Consider the following 15,623-nt stretch of genomic DNA (forward strand, 5'->3'; position numbering starts at 1 on the left):
AGTGATCAACGGTCCTACATAGTAGAACCGTATGATCACTGTTCTTACACAGGGGAGAATGACAGGCGGCTTGTTTACATCAGCCGCCTGCCTTTCCCCCACTGTCACGGACGATCGTGAGTGCCCGACGGACATCGGGTCCGCCGGGTACACGCGCGGGGGGGGTCCGTGACCGAGCGGTAGCGCGCCTCCGGTGGTGCGCGCTCGCTCCCCAGAGCCTCACAGGCTAGTGACGTACCCATACGTCACTTTGCCTGTAAGGGGCTGACCGCCGCAGTATATGTACTTGCGGCGGTCGGCAAGTGGTTAAGGTGCCCATCTAATAGTTTTTTAAACTATTGATGCTCCCTGCTGATATGACTGTTTGCGGAAGAGAATTCCACATCCTTACTGCTCTGACAGTGAAGAACCCCCTACGTACTTTAAGGTTAAACCGCCTTTCCTCTAGTTTTAGTGAGTGGCCACGTGTCTTATTGTATTCCCTTTCTCTGAATAGTTTGTTCCTTATGCTAAGGTCGCCAGTACAGTATTTGTACATTGATATCATATCCCCCCTTAATCGTCTCTTCTCCAGAGAGAATAAGTTCAGTGCTTGTAGTCTTTCCTCATAGCTGATGTCCTCCATTCCCCTAATTATTTTTGTTGCCCTTCTCTGGACTCTTTCCAGTTCCAGCACATCCTTCCTGAGGACCGGTGCCCAGAACTGGACAGCATACTCCAGATGTGGCCAGACCAGAGTCTTGTAGAGAGGGAGAATAATCTCTTTATTTCTGGAGTGAATCCCCTTTTTTTTTATACATCCCAGTATTCTGTTGGCTTTGCTTGCAGCGGCTTGGCATTGCATGCCACTGCCAAGCCTGTTGTCCTCCTTTGGAGGTGTGTTCTGGCTTGCATTGGGAGGGATCCCTCCTGCCTCTCTCCTCCCATTTTTCCCATTTGGTAGAACCCGTTTTCTGGGCTTCCCGTATGCTAAATAGTATTTATATCTCCTACTTGATTTTTTTTCAACTAAGCTACCGCATGCTATATTCTACATCGGCTATTTGGGTAAGCTTTGGTAATTATGTATTTTGTATGGCCCACATATTTTGTAGGACCTATCTCTTTCCTTTACTTCCCCCCCCCACTATAGTGTGTGGGGTGGTAGATCTATCCATTTGATAATGTAACCAGGGATTTATCCATTTTTTTCAGATTTCTTATTCCAAACTTTCCATACTACCCTAAGTAGCATATTCACAAACAATAAGATCCAGACCCTATACATTGGCCCTTGGTGTATTAGCCTCTAATGAGATAGACATATCTCTTATTTACCCAAGGTAATTTGTTACTTACATAATTATATTATTTTTTAATGCTTGTATTCCTTTTTATAGGATTATACTGATGATAGTCATATCCATATATACAAACATATATTCCTTTGCCTTATGACAGTACAAATTTCCTAAAGAGTTTTTGGCCTTACTCACTCCCTGTGTCCGCCCAAAGCCAATTCTGTGCCTTTGTGTTGTATTGAGAAGGTTGCTCCAACATTATGGTCAAACGTGTGTTTATTGTTATGTACAATTGTAATATTGACTTCTACATGTATACATGGTGTTATGTACCAACATTGGTGTTTTTTCTGCCTATTTGAAGAATACTGTTGTCTGCACCTGGTCCTGACAAAGCATACTGCGAAACACGTTGACTTTCGAGCAGACGTATTTTCTCATATTCACGCAATGATTGATATGTAATTCAAAGTTCATGTATGACCAACATGTATCTACATGTGGGATGACTCAGAACCTCCTTTTGGGTCAGGCTCATCCCCTGTATTAGGCTCGGTTTCCAATAGTGCGACTTGCTTTGCGACTTGACACATGTCAAGTCGCACAGCAAGTCAAAAGCCATTGATTTCAATTCGGCCTGTTTCCACTGCCGCGACTTGAGTTGTGGCGACTTCAAAAGTAGTTTGTGCACTACTTTTGAGCCGGCTTCAGTGCGACTTCCCTCTATAATGAGGGACAAGTCTCACTGAAAGCCGCAAACAACTTTAGCTACGAAGTCGCGCTAGAAGTAGCACAACTTCGTAGCCGCGGTAGTGAAAACCGAGCCTTAATGTGTTTAATTTAATTTAATAAATGTCTTTTTTATACAACTTTTGGTGTCCAAGATAATTCTATTGTGTGCCCTTATACCACCATTGTACCTAGTTGGTTTATACAACTAAGCTTCTTTCTCCCTTTGTCCGTTTTTTGGATTATGGCATGCTCTTGGTAGCTAATTTTTTTGTTTACACACAGAGAGACCCGATGCCCACACTTAAGATGGTGGCTGAAATCGCTGCCACACAGTCAGGACCCAGGCATGAGGCCATCTTAGGGATCCACCTAAAAGGACCGCACAGGACAAGGTAACACTGTATACCCCCCGGGCGCCAAATATAGCCCCCCCATGTGGGAGCAGGGAGGACAGGGCCAGGTCCTAATGGGCCTGGGGGGGATCTTTCAGGAAAAAGACAGAGTCCTGTTATCCCCATGAGTGGGCCCACATCTCCCCCCCCCTAGAGGCCACAAAGGACAGAGGGGGCTCAGCATTACTCACCATACCATGGACCGGTTGGTGTCCACTCCGGGCAGACTGCCTCCCACCCTGAGTGGGGGTGCTGTCAGCCGAAGGGTACGCTGTGACTCAGGGTGTTCCAGGTCGATGCGTCCCGGCGAGACAACTACTCGCAGGCTCGTCCCTCCACAGGGGCTCTGTCGTGGTGCCCACAGCGCACCATGTGGCTAGGGACCGACACATGAATGCCCCAAGAACCACAACAGGGACCAGCAAGCCCAAGGTACCATGTCACCCCCCCTGAGCACCAGAGAACTCCAGACACACCGCCCTTGCAGCGACAGGGAGAGGGAAGGACACACTAAGGATCTAGATTATCCAATACGAAGCCCCAGTCGACATTGTTGCTTGTAGATCACCAGGAAATTCTTCCCTGAACACTAGCTAGCAAGTGAGTGAAGAGAAATAAAAGAAAATATTCTGAAAAGAATAAAAAAAAACTGAGACCGGAGTCCCAGCAGGAAACTTAGGTCTACTCCTTCTCTAGGCAGAAAACAAACTGATGTGCTGGGTTATGCAGTGGGGGTTTATGCCTGGAGGGACAGCCCCCTGGGCGTGTGTATTCAAATTGTCCTGCCTAGACTACTCCTGATGGGAGGAGCATAAACCCACTCAGCTCATGGAGATGAGGCTGCGTCTGTCTATGGATGATAGAGAAAAGGGGTTTTAAAATAAGAGATAGCCTGGGTGGAACATTTAAATGGCTTAACCCTGTACTCACCACAATCTAGTAGACAGGATTACTACTGCATTAACCCCATCCTGGCTTCAGCCTTCATGATGGGCATACCCCTGCATGGATCTTCAGGGACAAGTTTTTGCTCCATGTAGATCATGGCTGTGGACCCGTAAAAGCACCAGCTTCATTACATGCCAAGTGGGGCACCTAAATAAGGATCAAGAGCATTTAAGCAACAGACCAGACCTACATATTCCACCAGGTGTAGTCCAGCTATGGTCCATTCAAGGCTCTGCATAGGGGTCAACTGATCCAGTTAAAAAAAAAGAAAAAGCTCCTCTCAGCAGAGAGAAGAGGTCAATCAGGTCAGGGCAACAGTTGAGGGTGGGAAGGGTTATATAGGAGGATATCGGGATATCGCTGCTGCTTTTTCCTTTTTTTTTTGCAGTGTCCAATCACCTTAAGGTAGCTGCATAACCCAGTTGTAACGATTAAAGGAGAAGTGCCGGAATCAAAAATAATAAACATACATACTTACCTACCTGCTGCAGCATCAAGCTGATACTGCAAGCTGTCCCCCACTAGCTAAAAGCCCAGGAACTGAGCAATCATGTGCCCGCTGATTAGTCAGTTCTCAGGTCTGCTCTCAGTGGCACTGAGAGGCTAAACCAGCTGCCGGTCAGGAATCTGAATGGATCCAGACTTTATTTTCTGGATCTTCTCAGAGTCTGCAGTGACTATGCGACTTCAGCTAACAGCTGGCTTTAGCAAATAAGTGCACTCTGGTGACCTTGAGCTTCTTTTGTGTGACAAACACACATAAGGCAGTCCATTCAAGTGAATAGGCTGTCGTATGCATGTCACGCAAAGTCACGTAAAAATTATGCACATACAGTGCCTTGCGAAAGTATTCGGCCCCCTTGAACTTTTCGACCTTTTGCCACATTTCAGGCTTCAAACATAAAGATATAAAACTGTAATTGTTTGTGAAGAATCAACAAGTGGGACACAATCATGAAGTGAAACGAAATTTATTGGATATTTCAAACTTTGTTAACAAATAAAACATTGAAAACTTGGGTGTGCAAAATTATTCAGCCCCTTTACTTTCAGTGCAGCAAACTCTCTCCAGAAGTTCAGTGAGGATCTCTGAATGATCCAATGTTGACCTAAATGACTAATGATGATAAATAGAATCCACCTGTGTGTAATCAAGTCTCTGTATAAATGCACCTGCACTGTGATAGTCTCAGAGGTCTATTTAAAGCGCAGAGAGCATCATGAAGAACAAGGAACACACCAGGCAGGTCCGAGATACTGTTGTGGAGAAGTTTAAAGCCGGATTTGGATACAAAAAGATTCCCCAAGCTTTAAACATCCCAAGGAGCACTGTGCAAGCGATAATATTGAAATGGAAGGAGTATCAGACCACTGCAAATCTACAAAGAGCTGGAGGTCCCTCTAAACTTTCAGCTCATACAAGAAGACTGATCAGAGATGCAGCCAAGAGACCCATGATCACTCTGGATGAACTGCAGAGATCTACAGCTGAGGTGGGAAACTCAATCAGTCGTATACTGCACAAATCTGGCCTTTATGGAAGAGTGGCAGGAAGAAAGCCAGTTCTTAAAGATATCCATAAAAAGTGTTGTTTAAAGTTTGCCACAAGCCACCTGCGAGACACATCAAACATGTGGAAGAAGGTGCTCTGGTCAGATGAAACCAAAAATCGAACATTTGGCAACAATGCAAAAAGTTATGTTTGGCGTAAAAGCAACACAGCTCATCACCCTGAACACACCATGCCCACTGTCAAACATGGTGGTGGCAGCATCATGGTTTGGGCCTGCTTTTCTTCAGCAGGGACAGGAAAGATGGTTAAAATTGATTGGAAGATGGATGGAGCCAAATACAGGACCATTCTGGAAGAAAACCTGATGGAGTCTGCAAAAGACCTGAGACTGGGACGGAGATTTGTCTTCCATCAAGACAATGATACAAAACATAAAGCAAAATCTACAATGGAATGGTTCACAAATAACATATCCAGGTGTTAGAATGGCCAAGTCAAAGTCCAGACCTGAATCCAATCAAGAATCTGTGGAAAGAACTGAAAACTGCTGTTCACAAACGCTCTCCATCCAACCTCACTGAGCTCGAGCTGTTTTGCAAGGAGGAATGGGCAAATATGTCAGTCTCTCGATGTGCAAAACTGATAGAGACATACCCCAAGCGACTTACAGCTGTAATCGCAGCAAAAGGTGGCGCTACAAAGTATTAACTTAAGGGGGCTGAATAATTTTGCACGCCCAATTTTTCAGTTTTTTATTTGTTAAAGTTTGAAATATCCAATAAATTTTGTTCCACTTCATGATTGTGTCCCACTTGTTGATTCTTCACAAAAAATTACAGTTTTATATCTTTATGTTTGAAGCCTGAAATGTGGCAAAAGGTTGAAAAGTTCAAGGGGGCCAAATACTTTCGCAAGGCACTGTAAGATTGTGAGCTGCGTGAGCTGTGAATGGGGCCTTAAAGAGGTTGTATCTTGAAAATCCACATGCAGAACTCAACAGTGGCACTGTACAATGAGCACAGAACCCCTCAACCTGCTTCCTGAAAAAAAAGGTCCTGTAACAATGAGTGCTGCTAGCCTAACGATGAAAGTGAAAACAGCATGAAAAACAGACTGTTTACTCACCAGTCCAGTGCTTTATAAGAGAACAATCATGATTTAGGGATCTGGGATGGCTCAGATCTTAATGGGACCACTGTGGTGAATATTCAGACCTGTAGTCCAGAATAATACAGACAGAGCAGCAAGGTCTAACAGTGTGTAGCTAAATCTGGGGGTCTGGAACAAAACCCCGACATCTGTATTGGCCACTGCAGTGACTTTCAAAATCCTGCAGTACTGGCTGTTCCTGTGAATTTCTAAATAGGGATATTGATGATTCTGCAAGCACCGTTAGCTGTGCTGAATATTCAAAATTTGGGGATACAGTATGAAACTTTCAGCAACCACTGGTTGCAGCTAAACTATTAAATTCCCAATGAAGGCTGAGAGAAAGCATGTTCTAAAACAAAAATGTTTAAGATACAAAGTTCTTGAGAGAACTAAATGTCATCTATGGCTTATACAGTATTTACTTTAAAGAACTGTAATACTGGTCATTTAATGCCATGATATGTACCGTTAACCTGAAATACATTTTTTTATCCTCTGTAAAACTTGAGGTACAGTTTTTACAAGGGTTGCCTCAGACAACAAAATATCCTATGTTTCTGGATTTAAAAGATCAGCTAATCTACATAATAGCAACTTTAATAAACTAGACAAAAGTTAATAGGTTAAGAAATTTAAAAACAGCATGATTTATTTTTATTTTTGTTCAGAGAAGAGTTCTATATGTACACTGGACTTACTTCCTCAATTTTCTCAGGACTTGACAGAAGTGCTGCACCCATGCCACCCTAAAACAATACATAATAATTAATATGTAAAATATTCATGAGATCTACAGTGTAAAGTCAAACTCCAGGAAAATAAAAAAAACTCCAGGAAAAAAAAAAAAAAATCCACCCTTGCAGCAGGCCCAACCTCTCACTGCAAATGTTAATTACTCATTATGCCTAGGAGATTGTAGGATAGGTCATCATGTATCATACAAGAACAATATCCCTGTATGGTATGCTGGGGAGGCTGGAAAACAATCAGAGGTGATTACAACATTAAGGCCTCAGGCACACTGGACGTTTTTGGAGCTGCTGTTAGCAGCGTCAGACATTTTTTTTTTGCAGCTGCAGAACGCCCATCCATGTTATTCTATGGCCTCATGCACACAGAGTTTTTAGGAGCTCCAAGTGGCATAGGCGTTTTACAGCTCCAAAAAAAACCCAGGAACTGTGCGTTCTGGAGCTGCAGCGTCAAGCTGTAAAAACGTCTGACGCTGCTAAAGGCTGAATAACGTTGCTTAACGTGCGTTAAGCCATGTTATACGTTTTTTTTTCTTCCATTCAAAATCAATGGTTCCCTATGTGAGCCTATTGATTTGAATGGAAGTCGCACCGCAAGTCAGATCAGGATGATCCGACTTGCGGTGCGACTTGCGCTGTGAGAATCTTGAGGGGGAACTCCACGCCAAAATGGGGAAAAAAATGGCGTGGGGTTCCCCCCCCCCCAGGTCCCAAACCAGGCCCTTAGTGGCTGGTATGGAATTTGAGGGTAGCCCCACGCTGAAAAAACGGCGTGGGGTCCCCCCCAAAATCCATACCAGACCCTTATCCGAGAGTGTAGCCCGGCAGGCCAGGAAAGGGGAGGGGACGAGCGAGCGGCCCCACCCCCCTGGACCATACCAGGCCACACGCCCTCAACATGGGGGGGGGGGGGTGTGGGTGCTTTGGGGCAGGGGGGGCTCTGCACCCCCCCACCTCAAAGCACCTTGCCCCCATGTTGATGAGGACAAGGGCCTCATCCCCACAACCCTGGCCGGTGGTTGTGGGGGTCTGCGGGCAGGGGGCTCATCGGAATGTGGAAGCCCCCTTTATCAAGGGTGGCCCCCCCAGATCCCAGACCCCCTCCCTATGTGAATGGGTATGGGGTACATTGTAGCCCTACCCATTCACCCCATAAAAGGCAGTGTATGTAAATAATGACAGGAGACGTTTTGAAAAGTTTATTAAAAATCTTCATCCGATCTTCTCCGCTCCGCTCTTCTGCCCTCCGCTCTTCTGCCTCCTCTGGTCTTCTTCTTCCTCCGGTCCTCCTCCGACGCTGTCCCCGGTGATTATGCTGGTCTCCGGTCTCTGCAGCTTATTATATAGCCATTAGGGGCGTGGCCTCCCAGTGACGTCATCGAGAGGCCACGCCCTCCTTATGTCACCGACGTCAGCGGGAGCCCCCCCTGCCCAAAAGCACCCACACCCCCATGTTGAGGGCGTGTGGCCTGGTATGGTCCAGGGGGGGTGGGGCTGCTCCTGGCCTGCCGGGCTGCATGCTCGGATAAGGGTCTGGTATGGATTTTGGGGGGGGGAAACCCACGCCGTTTTTTGGAGTGGGGCTACCCTCAAATTCCATACCAGACCCGAACGGCCTGGTTTGGAACCTGGGGGGGAACCCCACGCCATTTTTTTCCCCATTTTGGCATGGAGTTCCACCTCAAGAGTCTCACAGCGGAAGACTTCCATTCAAATCAATAGGCTCACATAGGGAACCATTGATTTTGAATGGAGGCAGAAAACGCTGCTAAAAGCTACGTGGCCAAACGTGCAATAACGCAAATGGAAAAAGCTACCAAAAGCACGTTTTTACAGCTGCTTTTTCCTGGCGTCAAGAAACAGCTATGGAGCTCGTTTTTATGACGACCTGTGTGCATGGAGCCTTAGAGGAGCAGCTTTGGGGACAGGTTGTAGCACTGGAGAGAGCCTGCTGAAGACAGGAGTAAAAGTAATTATTTACCCCTTAATCCTCCTTCCCTAGAATAAAGTAGGATGGACCGCTGCAAGGGTAGATTTTTATTTTTATTTTCCTTGAGTTGGGCTTTAAGCAAAATTCAAATTAAATCTGAAAATCATTATTTTGAAGAAATTCCATAGAGCATTTGGGAAAGTGCTTAAATACTGAGAAGTTGATCAGTAAATTCCTTGGTTAATTAGGCCTAAAATACAAGATACAAGATTTTACCCCACAGTGTCTACTGACATAGTTAAACTGGTTTTATAACCAAAAACAAAAATGTATTAAATTGCAGCTTACCAATTCTTAGGTGTGGTACCTGCATTGGTTTTCTTTTTTAAGCTTTGTTCTTTTATTTTGGCGATTCAGTCATTAAATCTGATATTTTTGACCTTACTTTAAAAAGTTATTGTAAAGTCTCATATTTTTTTTTTTCAGTTAAAAAAAAACAAACATGTTATACTTACCTGCTCTGTTTAGTGATTTTGCACAGAGCAGCCTCCTCTTCTCGGGTCCTTCTTCAGTGCTCCTGGCCCCTCTCTCTTGTTGAGATCCCCCACAACAAGCAGCTTTCTATGGGGGCACCCATGCCGAGCCACAGCTCCCTGTGTCCATTCAGACACTAAGCCACAGCCTGGCCCTGCCCCCTTTCTCTTCTCATGCGCCGAATTTGAATGACAGCAGTGAAAGCCAATGGCGCTACGCTACTGCCTTCCCCAATGAGAAGGGGAGTCCAGGGCAGCCGAGACACTCCTCCAACATCGCTGGATGTAGATGGACCTCAGGTAAGTATTAGGGGGGCTGCACACAGAAGGCTTTTTATCTTCATGCATTGAATGCATGAAGATAAAAACCTTCTGCCTTTACAATCACTTTATTAGACCTAGCTTTCCAGACAAAGTAACAGTTAGAGGGTTGAGACAATCCATTTAAAACTGACATGGGTGCCTGCCATAGTCAGCTTTTTTCGCTTATGTAAAACCTTAAAAATATTGTAATAAAGTGTTTGCTGGAGTTCAGCTTCAATTTGTTAGTCAAGTCCATCTAACTGATGTGGATTAATGTATGTGGAATCTGAGCAGCATTGGTGATTTTTGGTATACCACCTGGGAAATGTGTTAAAAGACATCTGAATCTTGGTCTTACCTCCCCTTTGCTTTGTTGAGCAAGGTGGGTATCTGGTTAAGACTTTATAATATGGTCCGCATTATGGATGGTATTGGAGATGTCCCTCTGTCAACCTGCAATATATGTACTAGCGTCCCCTGAAGACGTGCATGTGCATGAAATGCGTTGGGGCAGGAGCAAAATGCTGATGTCTCATCTCCACTTCCATGCTTGGAACTGGTGGCTCTTTTTGTAAGTGCAACGTTTTATTTGTCATGACAATCATTTTGCTGGCATTTGGATAAAGCTTTTTACTTCTTTATGTGGAATCTATACTTTTTCATATTATATATATATATATACTAGACATTAAGCCCGTTAAATTAACGGGCGCTAGAACATATGTGGTCAAACATTTGTAAAAACAGACTTAGCAGTAAGTCCACGCGAGCGCGCACCCGCCGTGCGCCTGCGCACACCAACCGCTTCCAACAGTTTTGCCCGGCTGCCCGAAGTCTCTGCGCTCCAAGTCCCAACGGCTGTCTGTGGGGCACATGCGCATAACGCAATCCCACGCACACAGGGACTGGACGCAGAGACACTTGTACTTTATATGTATAGATTATTTAGTATACTTAGAACAGAAGGAGCTATATTATATATATATATACGGAGGGGACGGAGGGGATTGTAGTGAATGGGGGGTTATTATAGTGTATGGGGGAGGGGCTCTACAGTGTATGGGGGAGGGGCTCTACAGTGTATGGGAAGGGAGAGGATTGTAGCATGGGGGGGGATTGTAGTGTGTTGGGGAAGGGAGGGGATTGTAGTGTATCGGGGAGGGAGGGGATTGTAGTGTGGGGGGGGAGGGAGAGGATTTTAGTGTATGGGGGGGGGATTGTAGTGTATGGAGGAGGGAGGGGATTGTAGTGTATGGGGGAGGGAGGGGATTGTAGTGTATGAGGGAGGGAGGGGATTGTAGTGTATGGAGGGGAGGGGATTGTAGTGTATGGGGGAGGGAGGGGATTGTAGTGTATGGGGGAGGGAGGGGATTGTAGTGTGGGGGGGTAGAGGGGATTGTAGTGTATGGGGGGAGGGGATTGTAGTGTATGAGGGAGGAAGGGGATTGTAGTGTATGGGGGAGGGGATTGTAGTGTATGGGGGAGGGAGGGGATTGTAGTGTGTAGGGGAGGGAGGGGATTGTAGTGTGGGGGGGGGGGGGGTAGAGGGGATTGTAGTGTATGGGGGAAGGGGATTGTAGTGTATGAGGGAGGGAGGGGATTGTAGTGTATAGGGGAGAGAGGGGATTGTAGTGTATGGGGGAGGGAGGGGATTGTAGTGTATGGGGGAGGGAGGGGATTGTATTGTATGGGGGGAGGGGATTGTAGTGTATGAGGGAGGGAGGGGATTGTAGTGTATGGGGGAGGGAGGGGATTGTATTGTATGGAGGGGAGGGGATTGTAGTGTATGGGGGGGATTGAACGATAAATGTTGGGTTGGACATTGGTGTGGGGGAGGGGGAGATGTGAGGGCAGGAAATCAGAGAGGAGGGGAGCTCCTGACACACACAGAACAGTGGATCATTTAATAGGAAAAGACACCACCACCTCCCCTCCCGGGAAAATTGCTGTCACGGGCGAACCAAAGGTGCTGGAGACCCCAAAATTGTACCGCAGGTGGCCAAGACACTCCCCTACAGCTGAGAAAAATTTTGGGGTTCGGGGATGTAAGGGCGCGGAGCAGTGACCCCGAGAACCGGGCCATGACCAAACCGCAAGGTGACCAGGTTTAACATTGGAGTCTATGGCGGGGGGAGGCCCAGTTCTCGGGGTCACTGTTCCGCGCCCTTTCATCCCCGAACCCCGAATCTTTTCTCAGCTGTAGGGGAGTGTCTTGGCCACCTGCGGTACAATTTTGGGGTCTCCAGCACCTTTGGTTCGCCCGTGACAGCAATTTTCCCGCGGTGGTATTCTCTGCTACACGGCTGTTCGTTCAGCACATGCGCAGTAGTGCAATATCACGGACACAGGGAAAGCGGACACAGGGACACTGGGGTTTTATTAATATAGATATATATATATATACACTGCACTATATGTGTTCCCCTGCTTGTGGCTTTGTGTGGTGAGCGCTTTTTTGCTCCATACAGTATCAAGCAAACCTTTTGACTGTCCCCAGTGGTAAGAAGCAGTACCGGTGGGGCTGGTTTACCACGTGTGAAGGATCCTGTCGACACAAACGTGCATGTTGCGGCTTTCTTCGGGCAACTTTAATGTCGGTGAGTGCATCTTAGTTCTGTTGCTCCCTTGTGATGGAGGGGATTTTACATTAGCTGGTGGAAGACACCTTCCTTGCCGTGATATTTGGCACATATTTTGGACTCTTTTGCATTGGACCTTATAGACACTGATTTATTTTTATCATATTTATTTAATATTGTGGATGCTTTTTGCACATTATGAATGTGGTGTTGGTAGCACATGCTTTAGGTTTGTAATATTCTATATTTGGAGGTGCTGCATTATTTTCTTCGTTAACCTGAAATATATTTTATGTTTATTATTTTTACAGATTTATACATTGTTCTGCTTGTATGTGGTTTTGTTTCCCCTGGTTCTTTTTTTTGGGGAGCTTCCCATGTTCATGTATGCCATATGTGATTCACCCATGGTTAATCATCACATATTATGTACCTATGTGTATTAGTTGAGTTGTTTGGTGTTGGGTTTTTTCTGGTTTGATGTCCATGGGGGTCCCTGGCTTTGGCCAAAGTACATTGTTTGTCCCCCTGTGGATCGCCCCTTTCTGTTTTTTTCTGCCTTTCCCTGGTCTATCATGCCATCCCCTCTTTTTTATTTCTCCCCAGGTAATTTTTGCTTACTCCTGCGATGTCCACAGATAGAGGGGAACCTTTCATGCACTAGAAGGCTTGTAGTAAAAAGTCTTCGTAGTCCAAAAAAGACTAGGCTTAGAATTTGAGAAAGAGCAGAGGAAAACTGGATTTTTGTCTTACTGTAAAATCTTTTTCTCTGAGACTCACTGATGGAGACAGCTACATATCTTCTTAGACCCTTGGGATTATACTGCTCTCTCTTCAGAAGTAGGACTAGGCGGAAACAAATTTGGCTATGCCCCTGAGGCAGTCCCAGGGGGTGTACCATCACTTCCTGCTATAGGACTTCAGTTTGTAACAAGCAGTGTCAAAAGAATACATAACTCAAGCCAACAGAGGGGCGGGTGCTGTGTCCATAAGTGAACCTCAGAGAAAAGGATTTTACGGTAAGACAAAAATCTACTTTTCTCTTTCGTTCGCTGACGGACACAGCTCCATATCTTCTCAGACCCTTGGGACGCCCCAAAGCATTGTCAATATAAGGGGGGGGGACATAACAGACCATTATTCTTGATCTTTAAGGATAGTTTACAGACAGGTATGGTGCCAGCTGATTGGAAAAAAGCCAAAGTGGTACCAATATTTAAAAAGGGGCCGAGATATATCCCGGGTAACTATAGGCCGGTCAGCCTAACATCAGTAGTCTGCAAGATTTTGGAGGGGATGTTAAGGGACCACATACAAGACCATAGTATTGAAAACGGTATTATTAGTAGTAATCAGCATGGATTCATGAAAAATCGTTCTTGCCAAACCAATCTATTAAACTTCTATGATGAAGTGAGCTGCCACCTAGAAAAAGGTAAGCCTGTGGATGTGGTATACCTGGACTTCGCAAAAGCCTTTCACACCGTTCCCCACAAACACTTACTGTTCAAACTAAGGAAGGTAGGTATGGACCATAAGGTGAGTACCTGGATAGAGAACTGGCTCCAGGGGAGGTTGCAAAGGGTGGTGATTAATGGGGAGTACTCAGATTGGGCAGGTGTGGAAAGTGGGGCCCCCCAGTGTTCTGTCCTGGGGCCAATCCTGTTTAATTTATTCATAAATGATCTAGAGGAGGGGATATCGAGTAAAATCTCAGTATTTGCGGATGATACTAAACTAAGCATGCCAATATCTTCTGTGCAGGATGTGGAAACCTTACAAGCGGACCTGAACAAAATTATGGGGTGGGCAACTACATGTTGATAAATGTAAAGTAATGCACCTGGGTGCCAGAAACCATAAAGCAAGCTACTCACTGAGGGGGGAACCTCTGGGTGAGTCTAGGATGGAAAAGGACCTGGGGGTACTGGTAGACAACAGGCTTGGCAGTAGCATGCAATGCCAAGCAGCAGCAAGCAAAGCCAACAGAATACTGGGATGTATAAAAAAGGGGATTCACTCCAGAAATAATGAGATTATTCTCCCATTCTACAAGACTCTGGTCCGGCCACAACTGGAGTATGCTGTCCAGTTCTGGGCACCGGTCCTCAGGAAGGATGTGCTGGAACTGGAGAAAGTCCAGAGAAGGGCAACAAAAACAATTAGGGGAATGAAGGACATCAGCTATGAGGAAAGACTACAAGCACTGAACTTATTCTCTCTGGAGAAGAGACGATTGAGGGGGGATATGATACCAATGTACTGTACTGGAAACCCTAGCATATGGAAAGACCTATTCAGAGAAAGGGAATACAATAAGACGCGTGGCCATTCACTAAAACTAGAGGAAAGGTGGTTTAACCTTAAAATACGCAGAGGGTTCTTCACTGTCAGAGCAGTAAGGATGTGGAATTCTCTTCCGCAAACAGTCATATCAGCAAGGAGCATCGATAGTTTCAAAAAACGATTAGATGGGCACCTTAAAGACCGCAACATACAGGGGAATACAATGTGTGGTAAACAGTAAACACACACACACATCATAGGTTGAACTGGATGGACTGATGTCTTTTTTCAACCTCCCTAACTATGTAACTATGTAACAATAGAAATAATTCCCAAAAAGGGCTAAACATAGCCAACCAGGTAAACCAGGAGCTCAAGTACATAGCAGCAGCATAGTAGATTTCTTGGCTCTGAGGAAGGGGGCTCGCCCTCAAAATACGTCAGCCCAGCCACAGCAGCTTCATGCGGCTCACTGCATGCCATCCAGCATTACGCAGTGTCCTGGCTACCTTGGAGATTTCTTATTGCTTACGTCGATGTGTGTATTATTCACACCTGTTTTGCGAGTATATTTTATACGTTTTACTATTTTAGTAAAAGTGTTTAGTGGTAATGCACTCGGTCGGTGCGCCCCTCCTTTTATTTTCTTCATTTTCATCCAGTTTGTATCGGATATCCTTGGTCCTGTGGTGGCAGCAAGACCTTTAGTCATACCCATCCAAGCCTGTTGGAAACATTCCGCTTTCTTCCACTATACTGCACTTGAGCGCATGAGAATTGGACTAAACCAGGACAGGAGCTCAACCAGAAACAAGTGGAGCTCACCACTAGGCATGTGACGGTATCAGATTTCCATGCTGTGATTAATTGATTAGGGTTTTGCCACGGTATACGGTATTATCACGGTATTCAATTATTAAACTTAAATTATTAAATTTCTACCTCAATTTTATTGCTGAATTTAGGGACTTTGGTTCACTTTTGCACATTATTATATAGTCAGTCAGTAGAGACTCTGTGAACCAGGCCTAAAATAAGCCATCATGCAGTGTCTGGCCTACCACGGTCCTGGCGCTCGGCTCCGATCTGATAGCCTGGTCATTAGGGGCAAAATCCTTGCGGTCCAGAAGTGGTTAAACCTGCAGGAGGACCGGTGTTTTTATTTATAAATTACTTTACTATTGCCTTAGCCCTGGTTAACATGTATGCGGGTTGGTGGTCCACAT

General features: G+C 45.5%; 1 protein-coding gene across 5 annotated transcripts in view; it reads right to left on the bottom strand.

Annotated features, from left to right (window-relative positions):
* DUS2 (dihydrouridine synthase 2) overlaps positions 1-15,623 on the bottom strand; it is a 1,337,959-nt gene that overhangs the window by 756,273 nt on the left and 566,063 nt on the right. For all 5 annotated transcript variants that reach the window (XM_082270346.1, XM_082270343.1, XM_082270344.1 and 2 more), the window contains exon 7: positions 6,716-6,763. In XM_082270346.1, the coding sequence (XP_082126472.1) occupies positions 6,716-6,763 (48 nt within the window). The remainder of the gene's footprint in view (positions 1-6,715; positions 6,764-15,623) is intronic.

Source organism: Pelophylax lessonae (genome assembly GCF_965119305.1).
Source record: "Pelophylax lessonae genome assembly, chromosome: 10".
Classification (NCBI taxonomy): Eukaryota; Metazoa; Chordata; class Amphibia; order Anura; family Ranidae; genus Pelophylax; species Pelophylax lessonae.